Source organism: Fusarium vanettenii, assembly GCF_000151355.1.
Source record: "Fusarium vanettenii 77-13-4 chromosome 15 genomic scaffold NECHAsca_57_chr15_1_0, whole genome shotgun sequence".
NCBI lineage: Eukaryota > Fungi > Ascomycota > Sordariomycetes > Hypocreales > Nectriaceae > Fusarium > Fusarium vanettenii.
Window position 1 is genome coordinate 17,655 of NW_003315832.1, and position 17,935 is coordinate 35,589.

The 17,935-nt window shown below is 49.9% G+C and overlaps 5 protein-coding genes across 5 annotated transcripts; 4 read left to right on the forward strand and 1 right to left on the reverse strand.

Moving 5' to 3' along the window:
• Positions 1–1,126: 1,126 nt before the first annotated feature.
• NECHADRAFT_88667 (uncharacterized protein) lies at positions 1,127–2,435 on the forward strand (the record flags this gene model as incomplete). Its single annotated transcript, XM_003040778.1, has 4 exons — positions 1,127–1,201; positions 1,253–1,474; positions 1,588–1,930; positions 2,035–2,435. 4 exons carry the CDS (start codon positions 1,127–1,129, stop codon positions 2,433–2,435), a joined length of 1,041 nt encoding a protein of 346 aa, XP_003040824.1.
• A 452-nt stretch (positions 2,436–2,887) lies between these two features.
• On the forward strand, positions 2,888–3,625 carry NECHADRAFT_55414 (uncharacterized protein; the record flags this gene model as incomplete). Its single annotated transcript, XM_003040779.1, has 1 exon — positions 2,888–3,625. The coding sequence occupies one exon, from the start codon at positions 2,888–2,890 to the stop codon at positions 3,623–3,625; it is 738 nt and encodes a 245-aa protein (XP_003040825.1).
• A 7,582-nt stretch (positions 3,626–11,207) lies between these two features.
• NECHADRAFT_15991 (uncharacterized protein) lies at positions 11,208–12,410 on the forward strand (the record flags this gene model as incomplete). The annotated part of the gene is made up of 2 exons (XM_003040780.1): positions 11,208–11,640; positions 11,704–12,410. Coding segments are annotated over 2 exons (1,140 nt in total), but the record flags the coding sequence as incomplete, so codon positions are not given.
• A 1,798-nt stretch (positions 12,411–14,208) lies between these two features.
• On the reverse strand, positions 14,209–15,752 carry NECHADRAFT_55419 (uncharacterized protein; the record flags this gene model as incomplete). The annotated part of the gene is made up of 2 exons (XM_003040799.1): positions 14,209–15,540; positions 15,600–15,752. The coding sequence occupies 2 exons, from the start codon at positions 15,750–15,752 to the stop codon at positions 14,209–14,211; spliced, it is 1,485 nt and encodes a 494-aa protein (XP_003040845.1).
• A 663-nt stretch (positions 15,753–16,415) lies between these two features.
• Positions 16,416–17,531, forward strand: NECHADRAFT_55434 (uncharacterized protein; the record flags this gene model as incomplete). The annotated part of the gene is made up of 1 exon (XM_003040781.1): positions 16,416–17,531. One exon carries the CDS (start codon positions 16,416–16,418, stop codon positions 17,529–17,531), a length of 1,116 nt encoding a protein of 371 aa, XP_003040827.1.
• Positions 17,532–17,935: the final 404 nt, after the last annotated feature.

Sequence of the window (17,935 nt, forward strand, 5' to 3'; positions counted from 1 at the left end):
TTGCCAGTACCAGATGGACTTTAATGGTACGTGAGGGAACCTAGAGATACACGACGTCTCTTACCCCTACCTATGGGACTATGGGCCTCGTTCTATCTCCTGAATCCTCTTTAGTAATGACCGAGTTATGACTTCCCCGCTCTGGGGGGCCGTTCTTCCATGGGAGTCCTCTCCATCTCGTCTTATCAGGGCTGCTCGCCGAGTTGCCATGCCATTTGTCATCGTTCACAATGGCCTAAGACCATACTCCGCCACAAGGGCCGACCGGTCCTTCAATGATAGGCACAGAGCTGAGAATATGATCTAGTCACGAGTGTCTCTTCTTGCGATCAACCATCTTTCCTCAATGTCCTCAAGATGCATGAATACACCACATCGACAGACTGGTATCGAGGCCATAGCCGCACGAGTCGATCCCCTTCCAAAACAAGGCAGATGTAGGGTTTGTCTTCAGGATGGATCAGCCGCATGAAAGACTGGGTCCTCAATCGTAATGTGTTATATTATTTATTGGAAAGTCACCACTCAGCCAAAAATCGTAGCGCGGCACCTTGGTTAGTGGTGCCTCCCTTTTCATAGCCTCTAACTAATTCAACAATATTCTTAGCTCAGCCGATTCTATCTTCCCCTATTTGTCCGATTGTATCATAGTACTACCCAATATAGCCGCTCACAGGCCTGATGGTTGCGGCACAAAATCCTGGTTCCGTTGGGTTGCTCAGAGGCCTCCCCCGCCACCCGTTTGAGAGCTTGACTAGGAAACTGTGCATAGCACGGATGAAAGCCTAATCCTTTCTGGCCATAACAGTCTGTGGGGCCTCTTAGAGTCTACATATCTCCACCAATCAGATTGTTCCTAAGGCCACGCCCCTTGCTGAAAAAGGCCGCGGTTAGCTCCAGGGCGGCACAGGAGCTACATTTTAACGCCTTGAACAAGCCAACAGATATCACCATCTGGGACGGGTTCGAGCTCTGCAGCTGTAAGAGACCATATCTGCCGACAATGCGCCTGATATGATCGAAAACATACGGCGTCAAATTCGAGGTGGTAGATCGTGAAGTTGGATATAGAACTCGACGTCCTCGTCTAAGGGGATATAGAGAGGTGGTTGAGACAATTGAGCACATGGGCAATGCGGCTCTGGCCGCTCATATTGCCGACCTCGACTTAGGTCACAGCTTCAAGGCCATGGCACACCGTGTATGCTTAACTATGAGAAGTGTGTGCGTTCTTGAACTAACCTCTTATTAGGATCTTGCTTTAAAAGTCCTCGAGGACAAGTTCAATCAGATCATGCCTTGTGTGTTCGCCGATCACATTAACGCCCAATTCGACGCCGACGGCTTGGACCCAATGAGAATGTTCCAGGAAACACACCTTTTCGCGGAGGCATACAAGGATCTTGTTATTGACCCGAAGTTCAACCCATTTGGATCTCGTAGCGACCTTCACTTCGACATGACCTTTCTTTTTGTTTATTAATACTTGACCCAAGGTCCAGGTTTCATGTTGAACAAGGAGGCGACTGAAAGTCAGGGAGTGGCCCTTTTGCAGGCGTGGAAGAAGAAGCATCCTCTTCCTACTAGCCCAGATGGGGCTACGGCTCTGCGCCAACTGTGAAAGGTCTCAGTGCATCACAGAGTGCTCTTCTGATCGCTTCATATCTCCCTAGTGCTACATATTCTCCGACTGGAAAAGCCAACGCAACCATCCAGGACTATGCTATTGCTATGCTAAATGCTAGTTTGGTACCACCCGGAACGGTAACAGCACCAAAAATGCCGCAAGAAGACATAGAGGTGATGATCACGACCAAGACTATCTTTGACGGCGCGGATGTGTCATACTATTACGCTATAAGCCACACTCTTTGGAACCAGTGGATGATTACTATCAATGATAACAGCACGAGCAACTTCTGGGTAATCGGTATCATGGCTGCGGCTGCCCAAGCTGTGAAGACCATCAAAAGCGGAATAGTCTCTACAAACAGGCAGATGTTTCCCAGGATGACACTACAACTTATGGTACAGACCTCGTCAGCTGGTACCATGCAAATGAGAAGGCGGCATTCCTCAAAAGCAACGTCTCGTTCAATAACGTATCAGTCACTCACGTGGATGGCCTAAGCGGGAGCTGTTTCGTCTCGGGAACCTTGGTTGAGACCTCAAACGGTCCCGTGGCAATAGAAACACTGCGAGAAAACGACGTTATTCTCACACGTACTGGGGCGCAGAATCAATGGGGCCTCTATGGTGACGAGATTGTCGAGAGTGCAGCCCCTAAGACTCTTTATGGCTTTGATGGAGGGAGGGCTTTCTTCACCGCTAGGCACCCATTCCATACAACCACGGGGATCCCTAGATCGAAGGGATCCGGGGCGACGGAGACGAAGCCATCGCCGCGGCTTGCGGCTGCGCAAAGCGCAGATTGAGACGTTTGTTGTGCACTTGTTAAGGATTTGGGTGTAGACAAGGCCACTTTATTAGCACTTGTATGCCAAGAAAGTGTGATGGCAAAGGAAGGTGTGTATGCGAAGAAGCCACAATGGCTGAGTGGCTGGTGGATGTAGGATGCTGACAAAGGGCGTCTCACTAAGCTAGAAAAAGTTCCATGGATCTTCTCGATGCTTCGAGCAAGATCATGACCCTTCGATATGGTGAGTAACAGCTTGCGCAAGAACGCGCTGCCTAAGTGCCAATTGCAAAATGTTGATGTATAAATAAATGAGTTTCGACGACCTTGGTGAATTTTTAATTATCAGAATTCGATATCTTCACTGCTCAATCAATCTGCACCAAGCACAAACATCCACTTAGCCAATCAAAGGCCCGAACCATTATCCCAATCACTTTTCACAAGTCACCAGCAAAACACATCAACAAAATGGCATTCTTCCTTCCCCGCACCGCCTACCATATCCAGGCTCCTTTGAACCCACTCTACCATCTCCTCAGGGAACTCGACCAGTCGGTTCAGCAGCCCCAGCAACCACAGCGAAAGCACCAATGCCAGGCTCAACAGAAGAGCCGCACTCCCGCTTCCTGCCCTACCTATCGGGTAAACACCCGCCCATGGGAGCCCCTCTTTGAGGCCCACGATACGGAGGACTCCTTCGTTGTCTACGGCGAGCTCCCAGGCTTGAACAAGGAGCACGTCACTGTCGAGTTTCCCGAGCCTTGCAAGCTTGTTGTTAGCGGCAAGGGTGAGCGATTCACAGATGCCCCCAAGGCAGCTGAAACAACCACTGGACAGACTGCTCTCGCCCCGGTCGTTGAGTCAGACAACGAAGACACCCGAAGCAGGAGCTCTTACCAGGCCACTGTCGAGGACGATGTCGATGGCGACGACTTTGAGGTTTTGAGCCACACATCAGAAAAGTCAGAGACCAACAGTCAGCCAGAGCCTGAAACTCTCAGCGAGAAGGCCAAGGAGAAGCAGACCGAGCAGCCCAAGCAGCCTGAAGAGCCGAGACACTCTGGCTATCGCAAGGAGTTCTCGCGCTACTTCACTTTCCCAACCTATGTCAACCACGAGGCGGTTACTGCCGAACTCAAGGATGGCCTCTTGACCATAGTAGTTCCCAAGGCTACTTCTGGGTCTCATCGTATCATGATCAACTAAAGGATAGAATATTAGTTCATGGGTGTCAAGGGATGGTTTTGATATAGATATGTTGGAGAGCTCTTTGTTTGTTCTGATTTACTTGCCACTTAATAAACTGGCCTATAACACTTCCCTCATTTGCAATTAACGGCATGTATTTTTAATAAGTGAAGAATTTTATACAATGAAAGAAAATAGAATTGCTAGGAAGATTGCTTACCAGCTACTCTTAAATAGCCCTGTAGGACTTTACGCCTATAGGGCATATTAACTGCATTTAGCTTAATTGCTTTTTACCTCTTTGGTTATTAATTTTTAAGTGCCTGTAACTTTTATAGGATAGTAAGGCGAATAATGCATAAGTAGGAAATATAAATCTTAATAGTAAAATTTACAAGCTATAGAACTACTAAGAGTTAAATAATCTAACTCTATCGCTTCCGAAAACTTTAATAAACGGCTTTGTACTTGATAGCACAAGCTTAGCACCTGTGTTACTAGCTGTCGCCGTATGCCACAAATATCGGCTATTTGTGTAAGTGTCTACATAGCTGCGCTTGTACTGGGCCTTCGGGTTCCTGGTGCATCCTGGATGAGATCATGGTGAGGGTGTGTGTGTGTGTGGGGGGCGGAATTCATATTGTCTCTCACCCGTCCTCCTGTAGAGTAAAAACATGGATCAAGAGACTTCTACTAGCTTTCTCAGAAGACTACCCAGGCTTTTCATTTACCATCGTTATCATCCTTGTGCCGCTCAGATACCCAAGACTTGTGCGGATGTATTGCCATACCTAGCCTCAGAAAGAGCTGCACATACCACCCAACTGGGACTGCCCCAACGCGAAGACTCGTATACGCTTGCCACAGCCCTGCATGAGGCTCGTGGACTTTCATGCATTTATGTGAGAGGAATATCTCTAACCCATAGTTCTTATGAAGTGCCTTCGTATAGAGAACTGTAGTCACAGCCCAGGACATCTCTATCTTTGCTGCAAGGCCAGATGAAGCGACTATTTCATAGCCTCGCCCAAAATTGTGTCGTCACTTCTAAACGTATCCTTCTGGCGGTTGGGCCACTCGGTACTTGACGTAGGGCAAGCCCCGGCTAGAGGCTGTCTGGGGTCGGTAAACATAATGCTCCCCGGTGGGCAGCCATCCCAGGTACCATACATTCTGGCCGCCTAGACTATGACACCCTTCCATCCTCCGGGACGCGGTGAAGTCTGCGTCGACCTGGCTCTCGACCTTTGAGCTCCCCAACCAAGACCCAGCTTAGCCTTCTCGGCTTTCTTACATAACCAAGGTTAGGACGAAGAACTCTCGCCAAGTTTTGGCTCATCCAAGGCCCTCAACAGCTCCAGTCCAGCATCCTAAGGCCCGCCACAGGCCAAGATAGGTATGCGTCCAGGAAGTGCACTCCGCCGGAGGATTTTACTTTGCCAAACCCAGAAATTCTCTCTCTCTCTCTCTCTCTCTCTCTCTCTCATATGGCATGTGAGATTCAGTAGCCAAGGGCGAGCTCCAAGGCACCACAGCAGCGAGTAGGGAGCTTGATTCTCGAGCCAGGGCTTGTAGCAAGTCAAAAGATAAGGCGCGGCTAAGTCACTAAGCTTTCTCGCTACTTGCGGCTGTTTTCTCTCGTTGTCTCGTTGTAACATAGGGAAAGGGCATATGAAGGGGAGAGACCTCTTGGATGACGCTCTCAGCCGAGCGTGGAAGCGAAGCTTGTGAGCTTGTGAGCGAGATCTCTGATACGTCCAAGGTGTATGAGGGCCTGAGATATTAACCATAGGTCTGACCCGATAGTTTTGGGAGATTTAACAAACTTGGGTGGCATCGCTGGTTGAAGGCTCAGTTAGTCCCGAGTGAAAGAAGAAACAAACTTAAATCATACATAGATAAGTAGAGAGGCGATATGTCACCCGCTGCGACACTTCTGGGCACTTGATGTTTTCGTTCTACTTTTTTAACCATCAAAGTAACGAGATTCTCTACTAACAAAGGCTTGGGGGATTGAGGGAAGCAAACCAAAAGGGGCTGTGGGCGTAAAATTGGGTAGGCAGAGCTCAAAGCCCTTTCGTTCGGTAAATAGGCGCCGCTTTTTTCTTGTATCAGCTGGCAAGGTTATGCCCTCATATATCGCCCCGGCTTCAATCATGGAATAGACTGCCTAGCAAAAGGGAGAGATTAGCCACTCCATCTGGAGAACAATGCATATACGGACTGGCCGGCCGCGAGGGAAAGGAGAAACTTGAGAAGTGTGAGCAAGGCCCCGTGAAATATAACGTGTTTAATATTGAGGAGTATGAGGTGTATGACGGAGACGAGTAGGTGAACAGTACATATTTGAATATGGGTAGGCGAAAGAGGTAGTGTTGACATTGAATGACGCCAAGCGCGGCCAACTGTACGCTTATTTACATCTCACCCTATACACGGACTTTTGCTTCATTTGAGAGAATTTTGCATCTAGGACACGACTTTCGTAGAGAAGTAAATTAACAACTTGTTGTTCTCCTTTGCCTGTCTTTCTTTAAGACGCGCTGTACTTGGTTGATAGCGTCACGTCGCCATCAGACCATCTGAATCTTCTTTTTTCCTAATCTGTATTTATCACCCAGTGAGTATGATAATAACCTCGAGGAATACAAGCCGTAGATTGGTGATACTGAGAGGATAATGTCATAAGGATAGCCATGAAAGGTCTCTTGTGCCTTTATTTGCCCCCTTTCACAAGTCAATGAATCATTGTTAGGTCTGTCCAAGAGGCAAACGAATATGAGCTTTAGCACTTACCATATATACTTTGACTATGATAGCTTGTCTTACAGCCAACGGGTCGGGATTTGCGGTTTTATTTTCAGAGTTGAATATGTTACTCTCACTTCTCTCGTACGTTGATAAGTGGGAGACTTCGGGGGTGAAGTGTGCTATCGTGTACGCGCCGTCTGCAAAGTGAAGAGAGCAAATATCTGTTCTTTATTATAGTTGCAGCCCGGCCCTTGATGGGTTAACTGAGCCCGAAGATCGAAGAGAGCAAAACGGCCGCTGTGCCTTGGAGGACTTAGTGAATTCCTGTCCTTCTATGGGGGGTTCATCGATGATTCTCTATCGTGAACGCTGGGATGTTGTCGTCTAGAAGGATGAGGATAAGGGACTGCTCACGCACAGGCGTAGCTCGGCAGTATTGGAGGAGTCGAAGTGAGAAAGGTGATCGGGGAGACAGGGGTCGAATATGAGAGAAGCGACGAGAAACGAGCAGCGGACTTAGACGCAAGCAGTGTGGTTAAGATATATAAATCTCGCTTTGGTGGGAGGAGCATTGCGGGAGGATAGAAGTCAGGATGGAGCGAATTAGTGTGCATGTGCCTGTATATGAATTAGTTAGTATTACAATGATAGATAAACAGATGTATAGGAGGCGCAAAGTCTGGATATAAGACCCGAGTAGGAGAATGCGGGATGGTGAAGTTCCGGTAGTTGCCGGGACCATTCGGTCACGTGATAACGGCGGACACCCGAGCAGCCCCACTAAGGAGCGGGGTTCTCGTTCCGGCCCGGGCGTCGTTGGCATATGCCCCGGAGCTCCGCTTTAGAGCGCTTCGCCGGAAAGCCCGACCGGACCGCTCCTGTCCACCCACTAGTTATTGCAAAGCTCCTCAAAGAACCACTCATCCAAAGCGATCACAGTGGGCTCTTCGCCCCCCGAATCGGAACTTAGCTAGATATCATGTCAGTCCTGCACGCCATCGTCCTTTCTGACAGGGCCTAGCCGCGTCCATGAGGCCGGCATCGTCTATTACGTAGATGGATTTTCTCCCTTCATCGTAGAAAGACTCTGTTTCCCGAACCCGGTCTTATTAAGTTGATAGGACTCGTGGGCGAAACATCTTTATTGATGATGCCAACTCTTCTAAAGACACATCTCAGATACAAGATCAAAGAGCGCGCAGTTGGTGTCCTAGTAACACAACCTGGAGCTCCCTCTTGGGCTCAGTCTTGACCCACTCATATTTCTTCAACGAGTAGTAAATAGACAAGGCCATGAGCCTTCACATTCTTGGCCTATCTAAAGCTTTCCTCGCTAGGCTTTCTAGCTGAGGAGAAATTTTCGTCTCCCAATTCCAGTCTAGGTGTATTCATCTCACTCATACGTGATGCGCTTGATACTCTAGTTGACAGCTACCGTCAACGGCCTACACTGTGCGTTTACCTCTGGGCGCACTCCCCACTACGCGGAGGCCACCATTTGGACTTGAAAGGGGTTGTTGTAGTCAAGCCTGATGATTGGCCGGTGTCCTAAGAATGGTTTCCTGCGAACATTCTAAAATGCACAACGTTCTCAGGAGTGTTCTGGTCGAGGTGGGAGGACCCTCATACAGCCAAAGCGCTCTCATCAAACGTTGATCGGTAGTTGTTCCCGCACCGCGAGCATGGCCTAGACGAGATGAACAAACGCAACATCTGACGTTTATATGAGAGAAAATGTTCGAACCTGATGTCGTGGAAAAGGGGATGATTCCTAACGTCGTGATATTCAACCGTCGAGTCAGTCGTTGTGGCCCACACTGCGCTTACAAGCTAACGAGATTCCGTCTTAACATCTAACGGGCGCTAACGTGTCCAAGGACTAACACCTTAGATTCAAAGGCCTTTAGAGTTATTGTATCTTATATATACACGAGAAGCCAAATGGTTGACGTTGGCGGTCTTGTCTTGATACTCTCTGTGAAGGATATCACCAGGCTTCATCTTTTCTGAGGGCGGCGGCAAAGTTTGAGGGCCAGAACTTCAGGACCCACGCCAAACCTTCGTTAACACCACTCAGGGAGCCTTGCTGTTTGCTCGATTGCGGAGAGAGCTCTTAATAACGAATTACTACACCGCCACCGTCATTCAACGAGGGTGGAGGAGTTAATCGCTCTTGATGAAGCTGCTCGCTCAAGTCAGTAAGAGTTAGCTACTGTACAAACCCGAGTTCTCATGAAGTATGTAGCATAAAAGACCATCGACTGCATTCATCGAATGCCTGTCGTTTAGATACAAGTACGGCGCACGAATACCAGAATAGTCAGCTACCCGTCGACCACGTTGGCTTGAGACTTGCCATGCGTTGTGAGGCATCCAGTTCTCTATCAGCCCTTGTTAACGGGCATCTTTGTCACATCTCCTGTCGCAGGAAAGACAGCTTTTCTAGTTCAGTAACAATGCGCGAAATTGTCAGTCGATCAATCGTCTCAACCTCACCTGCATGGCAATAAGCCAAACCATAAAACAGGCAGCCGCTATAGGCAGTGGAACAGATCTATTTACAAACGGACCAATGTGTATGTGTGCCCTGTTTGTCTCAGCTGTGTTTTACTGATTATCTCAGGGCAATCAAATTGGCTCACCATTTTGTCATGTCCAGTAGACATCATTCACAAGGCCAATGTTATAGCAACGGCTCCAACTACTCCAATTGCTAATCATTCCCATTGGGAGGCTATTGGCCACGAGCATGCCTCGGACAGCCGTGGCGTGTGAGTAATTCCATCAAGGAAGGTTCCATCTTCCTTCACCTAGTCATAATTTCTGACTTAATGATGGCCACGACGCAAACGTACAAGTATTCAAGTCCTGCTGTACTCCCATTGAGTTGCTCTTGACACCTTCATTATCATCCTCATCTTCATCCGGCTTCTGAAAGTAACAACGCCCTTCAGGCCAGTGGGGTTGGCATAAATGAGTGCTGTAACCACGCCCCCAAGGATTCGGCAAAGCCCTCTTGACGAGACTCTAGAGTCCCTCGTACAGGCGAAGCTTGGGCCGGAGTCGCTGACATTAAGAGTTGATCAAGGCAAAGTTATGTATTCGGGAAATCCAAGTCTTTAACCGACTACACAACAGATCTGAGCACACTGATCCTCGACTTGTCAATGCTTCGTGTGCATACTTATATGGCTTGCATCCTGACCCTTCTTTTGTTGGTGTTGTCATGTTTGCCGAGTTGGTTTGTTTAGCAAAGTTGCTCGCTCTACCGGACGAGTTTCGTCTTTGGGGGGCCTCGGGGGTCATTCGTACAGTACTTGGCTTGCCACAGTCTGAATCGAGACTCAAATCTCCCTAGCCGAACTCAGTGAGAGTCATATGTGCCTGGCTCTGCATGCCAGCCGTGATTTCGCTTTGGAGGTTCAGATAAGTTACAAGACTTGAACCTGCGAAACACGTCGTTGAAGTCGTAACCGATATCCTCGGAGCACGAATTAAAATACCAACTTGGAAGATTCACCGAGGTCGAATTCACCGTCTTCTAAGTTTCGCTTCAGGGCCCTGTCAAGTTTTGCATTCCACTCTTACCATACCTACGTTTTTAACACCATCAGCAGCACTACAGTAAGCAACTGAGACTTGGCTGGGGCAGCAGCAGGCTCGTGTGCATTATATCGAAATGAACTAACTGAATCAACTATCGCCTTGCCAGTCTCGGAAAGTCATAAAGAATCGAGTTGTTCTTTCGCAAGCTGAGCGTTAGGGGGTCCTTTGCGATACCGGCCACCGACCTTGTACCTCTGGCCAAGTACCGGAACCTCCGAGAAGGAACCACGGATGCCTTTAAGGCGCGCGATGAAGGACCCAACGCAATTTTGATGAGATGTCTAATAGAGCATGCATTGCCTGCAAACGCCGCGGATGCCCCTATGTCAGCCATAACTTTCCAGATGAATCGCCCGAGGCCCGCCAGCCCAATACATTAAACAAGGAAAACTTCGACCAACTTGCAAAGCTGGTGGTACAACTCATCGAACGTCAGCTGGGGAGCTTAACGCCGCGGTAAACTAAACCATGAGATATTTACAACAGTCCAGCCGGAGATTCGAGCCAGGATGGCAAACCTGCAGCTCTTAGATATGATATATCTAAAGTGAGGTATCTAAAGCTCGGGACTGGTTCTGAGAAAGGCCCTTGGAACCGAGGGCCGACGTTAAGCTCCCCCGGACCAATTCCAAACCATCCAAGCATCACCAATCTCGGGAGCTTGCCCACTAGTCACATGGTCCTGGCCTACCACTGCCCCGAGACAAGATCATTTTCAGCCAGTGTATTGGCCAGTTGCCAGTTTGGCGGTTGTGGGACTCCCGAGCATACCCTTGACATGGACGATCCTGCTATCCATCATGTATTGAAGGCCAAGAAGATGATGGGACCAGCTGCGCATAGACAGGCCGTTTAGCATGGCGCTAGAGCGCTGACTGGCAAGCTGTCAAGACATCCAGAGGTCGTCAGGTCGGCCGCAATATGAAAGAACGTAATTCTAAGATAATAGCAGAATCAAGACCTAATGCCTTCAGATACCGTACGCCTCTCCCTTCGTCGCGTCCCTAGCGAGCCTATCATTCATTATCTAGGTTGATCGGCGCGGTCTATAGGGTAGGTACGTAAGTAGGTCAATTGCTCGGTCAACCGTAATCGGCGTAATCAGCACGTGATCTTCCCGCCCCACCATGCAACAATAATAACAACAACAACAACAACAACAACAACAACAAGTGAAGCATCATTAATTGAGGAAACCATCATTTTGGACAGCACCGACGGTCACCCACCTGGCGCCATGACGAGCGCCGCAATCACGCCTCAGTTTCGTATCCTTGGATGGAACATTCATCTTGTCTGTGGCCCAGAGGAGGATCATTTTGCAGGCTTATATCATCCACCCAGCAGCAACAGCTTGACCTACGGCGACATCATCAACGAGTTGTGTCTTTGCTTCAATATCACAGCGTCTGGTGTGACAGATGACTCCTGGGGTGATGTTGCATTTGGATACCTTGGTTCGGTGGGTGCAAGCCTGCAACCACTTGGTGGACCTGCGACCACAGCTACTCCCTCATCGCCCAGGTTGATTCACGGACAAGAGCTTGACCAGTCTGTTTCAACACCCCCGGGTGATCCCTCTGGTGAACAACGGCCGCCGATTGTGCGTCTTCACGTCGTGCGTCATAAAGATTGCAAGATCGCCGCCGAGACATCGCTGAAGGGACATCTGCAAGGTAAGCCGGGTCCTTGTAGTATGAGTCTTTACAACTTATCATGCCTTGCTAATACACCCCCAGCTGGATGTGCCAAGCACATTCCTTATCCATCCCTCCGGCGCGATGATCGCTATCTTCCCCCCAACAAACCATCCACTGATTGCCGCTTTTCGCGATTCCCATATCGCAAGACAATCCGCGCCCGGGGTTCCCAATCTCCTCCGAAGCGTTCCGCCTCAGGCTCCGCGTCGCCGACTAAGGATCCGGCGTTGAACCAAGTCGAGGACGTCACGGATCTTGTCGCCCCGCCAGACTTTGACATCCCCATCGAAACGGCCCGGCAGACCATGGCCTCGTTCCGCAACTCATGTTTGAGCGGCACTGCCAGGTGTGCCATCACAGGCAAAGGTCGGTCCTGGTATATGAATCCAACCGTCGGTCTTGGAGTGCAGGCATGTCATATCGTGCCTCAGCAGCATTACCACGTCTACCCGGTCCCAAGCTCTTTCCCAGGGGGTAGATACGATCCTCGGCGACTACGAGCGGCTTGGGAGCGAACATGGTCCGCCAAGAACGGACTGTTGCTGTTCAGCCATCTGCACGAACTTTTCGATGCCAGGCTCTTTTCCATCCATCCCGACACCCTGCGGATACGCGTCTTTATGCCGTATGATGTGCTCCTCGACTACCACGGTGTTCTTGCCCAGCTATCTCCAACTGTTGATCGCAGAGCGCTGCGTCATCACTACGACATGTGCTGTATTGAGAACATGGCTGCCGACATGCCCCTGTCAGAGGCTGTCTCATCAGAGCTGCCCACAAGACCAAGTGCTCCGGGCGCTGTTTCGCCGTTTGAGTCTGGCTCTCACACTCCCATCCTTACAAGTGTGGCCAGTCCTGACGATTCCGGCGCCACTGGAGATCCTTCAAAACGGCACAGGAGAGACCCAGATCGGCCCATTGATGTGACGGAGGCCCTTGAACTGTCGACCGGCCATTCGTCTACTTCAAGCTCTGTTCAATATTGGTCTGGTTCGCCTATCATGACCTCGCAAGATGGGTACTCATCAGAAGAGGCCGAAGCTCCTCACCGCGATAAACGGCGCCGCATCGCGGACAGTGACAAGGCTGTCCTTTGTGATGACGAGGGGCAGGCCCTCTATCATTCTACCACAGTGTTGTGGGAGGGTAGCATCACGCCGTGGAATAGCCATCAGTTTCTGGCTGATGTAAATTATGAGTTGCTTAACTTTAAACACAGTCGTAGTCCTTAGCATGAAATACTCCGGGTCTGGCGTTATGAGATAGAGCCATGAATTGATTCTATCATTTAATGAAGAACATCTTACTCCCCAGAACTATGACGCCGAAACTGCCTCGCTGGTGAAAGATGCCACTGCTTATCTAGGCAGTATTGGCTGTACTTGAATTGAGCTGTCTATCCTATCATTTCTACTTGAGTGCTCGATCTAGGCTGCGACTTTACTGCATAGGCTCAGTGCTTGAGGATACCTTTAATGGCAGGGGATAGTTACGTAGGATCTCATGCGGACGGGCCGTCGGAAATTTGATATAGTAAGGCTGAGAATGGATGGACAACAGACAATGCTTGCGACAGTACGGTCATTGTTGTGTAGAGTGGAAGGTGTGTTACGTAGTGGCGGGATGGGGTAAGACAACGGCGAGAAGGCGCTGGAAGGTCCACGCAGCAGGCAGCATGTGGTTACTGGTTCAAAAGCATTGTAGGGAACTAGTGGTCGAGGGTACAGGGCTTTATGTGCTGTTCGAATCGGATGAATGGTTTCACTTGAGCTGTTGCCACACTTTAACGCTTGACTCGGCTGAAAAGGATTCAAGGGTGAGCCACGAGCTACAGCGGTCTTCAATCAGCATTGCCAATCATCTGCAAAGGTAGAAATGTGACTCAAGTCACCTGGATAGTGTTAGCGGCCTCTTTGAGACTCTCTCGTTGATCTTCAACGTCCCGTAACAGATGTTTGCGCCGAAGTCTTGCAAGCCGGCGCATAGGGTCTCCCCACTGCCAACAAAAGCTTCGCGGCAGCTGTATTACCACCCTAGTTTGCTGACAGGGAAAAGATATAAGAAGGCACCTTACATGAGTCCGGGGCTACAAACGCTCCCTCCACGTTGCTCAGATGTCTAGCGCGATATGTAATTGCCTCTGGAGTGATAGGGAGGTTTCAGCCAACCTTTTGAGACAATCTTCATCTACGGTCCATTAAGTTTGCTGAGTTGTGTTAATGACGCCTCCGAGGATGGACAACAACCTCCAAAGCGCCTCTACAGAGCAATTGGCTCCAGGCAGCTCAAATACCTCAACTCGTCGGTTGGATTTGAATCTCAGGAGCCAAATGGCATAGCCCTTTTTCAACACTGAAATTAGCGTGTGTAGCTTGCAGCCACCACAGCTTAGTTGGCGTCTGGTCCGCCAATTACTACATCTATATAGTACAGGTCTATAGTTGCCCAAGGTAGAAACACGGTCATTTCGAGTCCAACTCAATGAGAAGGGATTGAAAAGGGATACCAGGAAACAGAGACAACCTCCCTCTGCACATAAATAGGTTACAGACGATAACGGAAACCCACCGTCTTCCAATCAGTCACATCCTCATAGTCCTCCGGCCTCAACTCCACCTCGGCAACTGCCTCAGCCACATTTCTGCCATTCAATGCTTCAGGGACCTTTCCATTCGCCACTACACCCGCCGAGCGAGCACTGCCCTCGAAGCCTTCTTCTCTCGAGCGCTTTGCATTGAACCATTGCAGATAGAACCGCAGTGACAGTACCACAACCACGACAAGTGCGTAGCATACCATGATGGCCTGGAAAGCCGTCCTGTACTTCGGCGCCTCTGACCTGCGGAAGAACTGCGGTCCGGCTATATTACCAGCGCAGTATGTCAGGAAGAGCATAGCTGTTATGGTCATGCGCTTCGTGACGCCACGGTAGTTGGCCTGCACGAGTGACATATTCAGAGGCATGGCCGCGGGACCCGTCGAAAGCAAGAAATAGGCAAAGAGTTGGACGCCGTGCGGTACCTGCTCACGTACGTAGATGATAGCCGAGCCTACAACGGGAGGAACCACAACGCAGAGGATGAGCAGACAGTTGAGCGTGTGGTAGCGACTGGCCAGCCAGCCTGTTCCAGCGATAGTACTCGCCGTAATGACTGAATAGGGGATATTAATGAGGGTGGTTTGCAGACTTGTAAATCCGAATGACGAGATGACAATGTTGCTGAAGCTCTGCGTGCCACCGTTGGGCATTTGAGTAAGAAGCTCGATAGATACGATGAACCAAGTCTTGGGGTCCATAAGACACTCCTTCACTTGATCCGGTTTCCAATGAGAATTCTCAGTGCTACCTGTTCCAGCAATAACGACGCGGTCGGCGGCAACCTTTCGCTCCTCGGCGGTAAGGAACTTGGCTTTGGAAATAGTATCAGGGAGGAAAAAGAACATGGGTATAGCCCAGACGGTAGTCAACACTCCGAGGATGATATACATCCATCGCCAGGGGCGGATATGGTCGTCAATGTGGCCGATGCCAAAGGCTAGAAGACTAGAAACTAGCCCACCGATAGAGTTACCCGCGAACCAAATGCCGACACGGACGGGCATTTCGTCACGAGTATACCAGGTAGAAGTCAAGAACATAAAGGCCGGAGTGATAGTAGCCTCGGCCACACCCAGTAGGAAACGCACAGCCATGAGACCGCCGAAATTGCGACATGCTGCCGTCAAGGCTACCACGGCACCCCAGAACAAGGTATTAACCGTGAGGTACTTGGCTGTCGGTAACCGAGCAATGAGAATAGTGGTAGGATACTCCCAAATGAGGTATCCGAAGTAGAAGATGCTAGAGACCCAACTGTACTGCTGGCCTTCAAGGTGCTACAACAATAAGTTAACCAATAGTTCTATGCGACACAAGACCGTCAAGTCCAACTCACATTGTCTTCGCGAAGGCCAAACACTGCAGCGCTCGAAAGGATCGTCTTGTCCATGAAGTTGAGCATGTACGTGACGAACAGCAGCGGGATGATAACGCGGTCGATCTTCTTGACAACCCGGTAAGCCGTGGTGGCATCCGGGGCAATGGCCATTTCTGCGGCGGTATCCGTTCTGCTTCTGACGCAAAATTCCGAGTAGAGTTGATTGCCTCGAGCCACTCTCGTATGGAATGGAATGGAATGCCAGCTCCCAGAAACGGGGAGGTCGGCCGTCAACAAGTAAAGTACTTGATCATCGGCCCTTAGTTTTGTTGCCGACCTTTATCTCGGCCCTTGCTTGACCTAGAAATAAGCCCGAGATCGGCTCGGTGCAGATAAGCATCTTGAAAAAATCTCTATCCACTGTATCCTCTTGACAATACTCTAGTTTTCCACTTTTCCCCCACTACCGTCATAATGTTTTCTGCTAACGGTACTGGCTTGTGGGCCGTTAGGCTTATATTAGCTCTATCTATACTAAGGCAAGCAGCTATCTGATAGCATGGATCGAGTGAGAGTCGGAGAATTGGAGTAATCGCCATGATTGGCCCAGATCTCTGCTCGTCACCCGATGAAAGTCTTCGGGCAACTAAGGAGATAGGGCAAGCCAAAGTGATGGGGATAGTGATAGATAATTCGCTTCTGGGGCTAGAGATCGGAGATCGGAGATGTCCGCTGTCCAACGCCGATCGGTCGCTAAACCGCGCAAAAGGAACAAGATGCGCACACCATTTCTCACAACCAGAGTAGCAACGTGCCCAGTCTCAGAACACCAACATGAATGGTCTTGTTGTATCACCGTTCATCGCAGCCTTGCCAAAGGTCGAGCTACACGTCCACATCGAGGGCACCCTTCAACCAGCCATGCGATGGCTCCTTGCCCAACGAAACAACATCCCCCTGAAATGGAGGGATCAGGAATACAAAACATACGAGGAACTCGTTGAGTCGTACAACGTCACCTACAACCACCGCCCTGAGATGGGCGGCCGCAAGGATGTGCCAACCTTCCTCGAGGCCTACTTTGCCGGGTGCGAGGTTCTCTTGAAGGAGCAAGACTTTTATGACATGGCTATGGACTATCTCAAGAGGTGCAAGGCCATGAATGTTCGCTACGTGGAGCCCTTCTTTGACATTCAGGCTCACACTCGGCGAGGTGTCGACGCCGAGGCTGTCCTCAATGGCTACTTGCGCGCCCAGCGGGATGGAGCAGACACGTACGGCGTGCGGTCCAGCTGGATCTTCTGCTTCATTCGCGACGAGCCGGTAGAAGACGGCGAAGCAGCGTATCGAACTGCCATGCCGTGGGCCAAGAGTGGTCATGGGCTCTTTCACGCCGTTGGTCTCGCAAGCAACGCCTACGAGCGTCCACCGATTCTATTCAGAGATGCCTTCAAGCAGGCCCAAGCAGATGGGCTGCGCATCACTACGCATTGTGATTTCGGGCAGAAGGACACCCACGAGCACATCCGCCAGGCAATATTCGAAATTGGTATAGAGCGCATTGATCATGGGCTTGATGCTCTTGATAAGGATGAGCTCATCGACGGTTTGTTGGAGAAGGGTATCGGTCTGACTCTTTGTCCACATGCCTACCACCGAAGGACAGCGACTGACGTCCTGTTCCCCAAGCTGCGACAGTTGTTGAACAAGGGTGTCAAGTTTTGCATCAACAGCGACGATCCTGTGTATATGCATGATGTATGGATCGATGGTAACATGGAGAAGGCATACCACTATGGTGGACTGTCGGAGGCCGAGATGGTACAGCTGGCGAGAAACGCTGTGGACATGTGTTGGGCAGATGAGGATGTAAAAAAGAGCATGTATGCAGAATTACAAGCCTTTGACATAGCTCGCTCAACTCAAAACGAGACAATCAAAGCGCCTTAGCTACCCCAAGGCCGTAAAATTGAAACCCTAACTGTGCCCACTCACCGTCAAGCGTTCTGTTGAACAAGTACCCTCTTGTCACGGGAGAGGAGTTTGCGAGAAATGCGATGAATGGGAACTACAAAGCCTTACAGGACAAGCTATGACTTAGGGAAAGTTCTGGGATTAGTGCATAGATACAAGACCCAATAAGTTGCGAGAAATCCAGAGGTGCGCCGCACTTTCTGCACTGGTGCCAAATATTTCTTTAAATCAACCGGCAGAGTATTTATCGGAGTCGGTCTCTAGGCAGTGGCGGAGAGACAAGCATAGAAGGTCCTGAGTCGAAGGTGCCTCATCGGTAGGCCATCTCGTCGGGCCGATTGCGGGTATGCAGTGCTCCATGGAAGCACCAAACAGCTCCA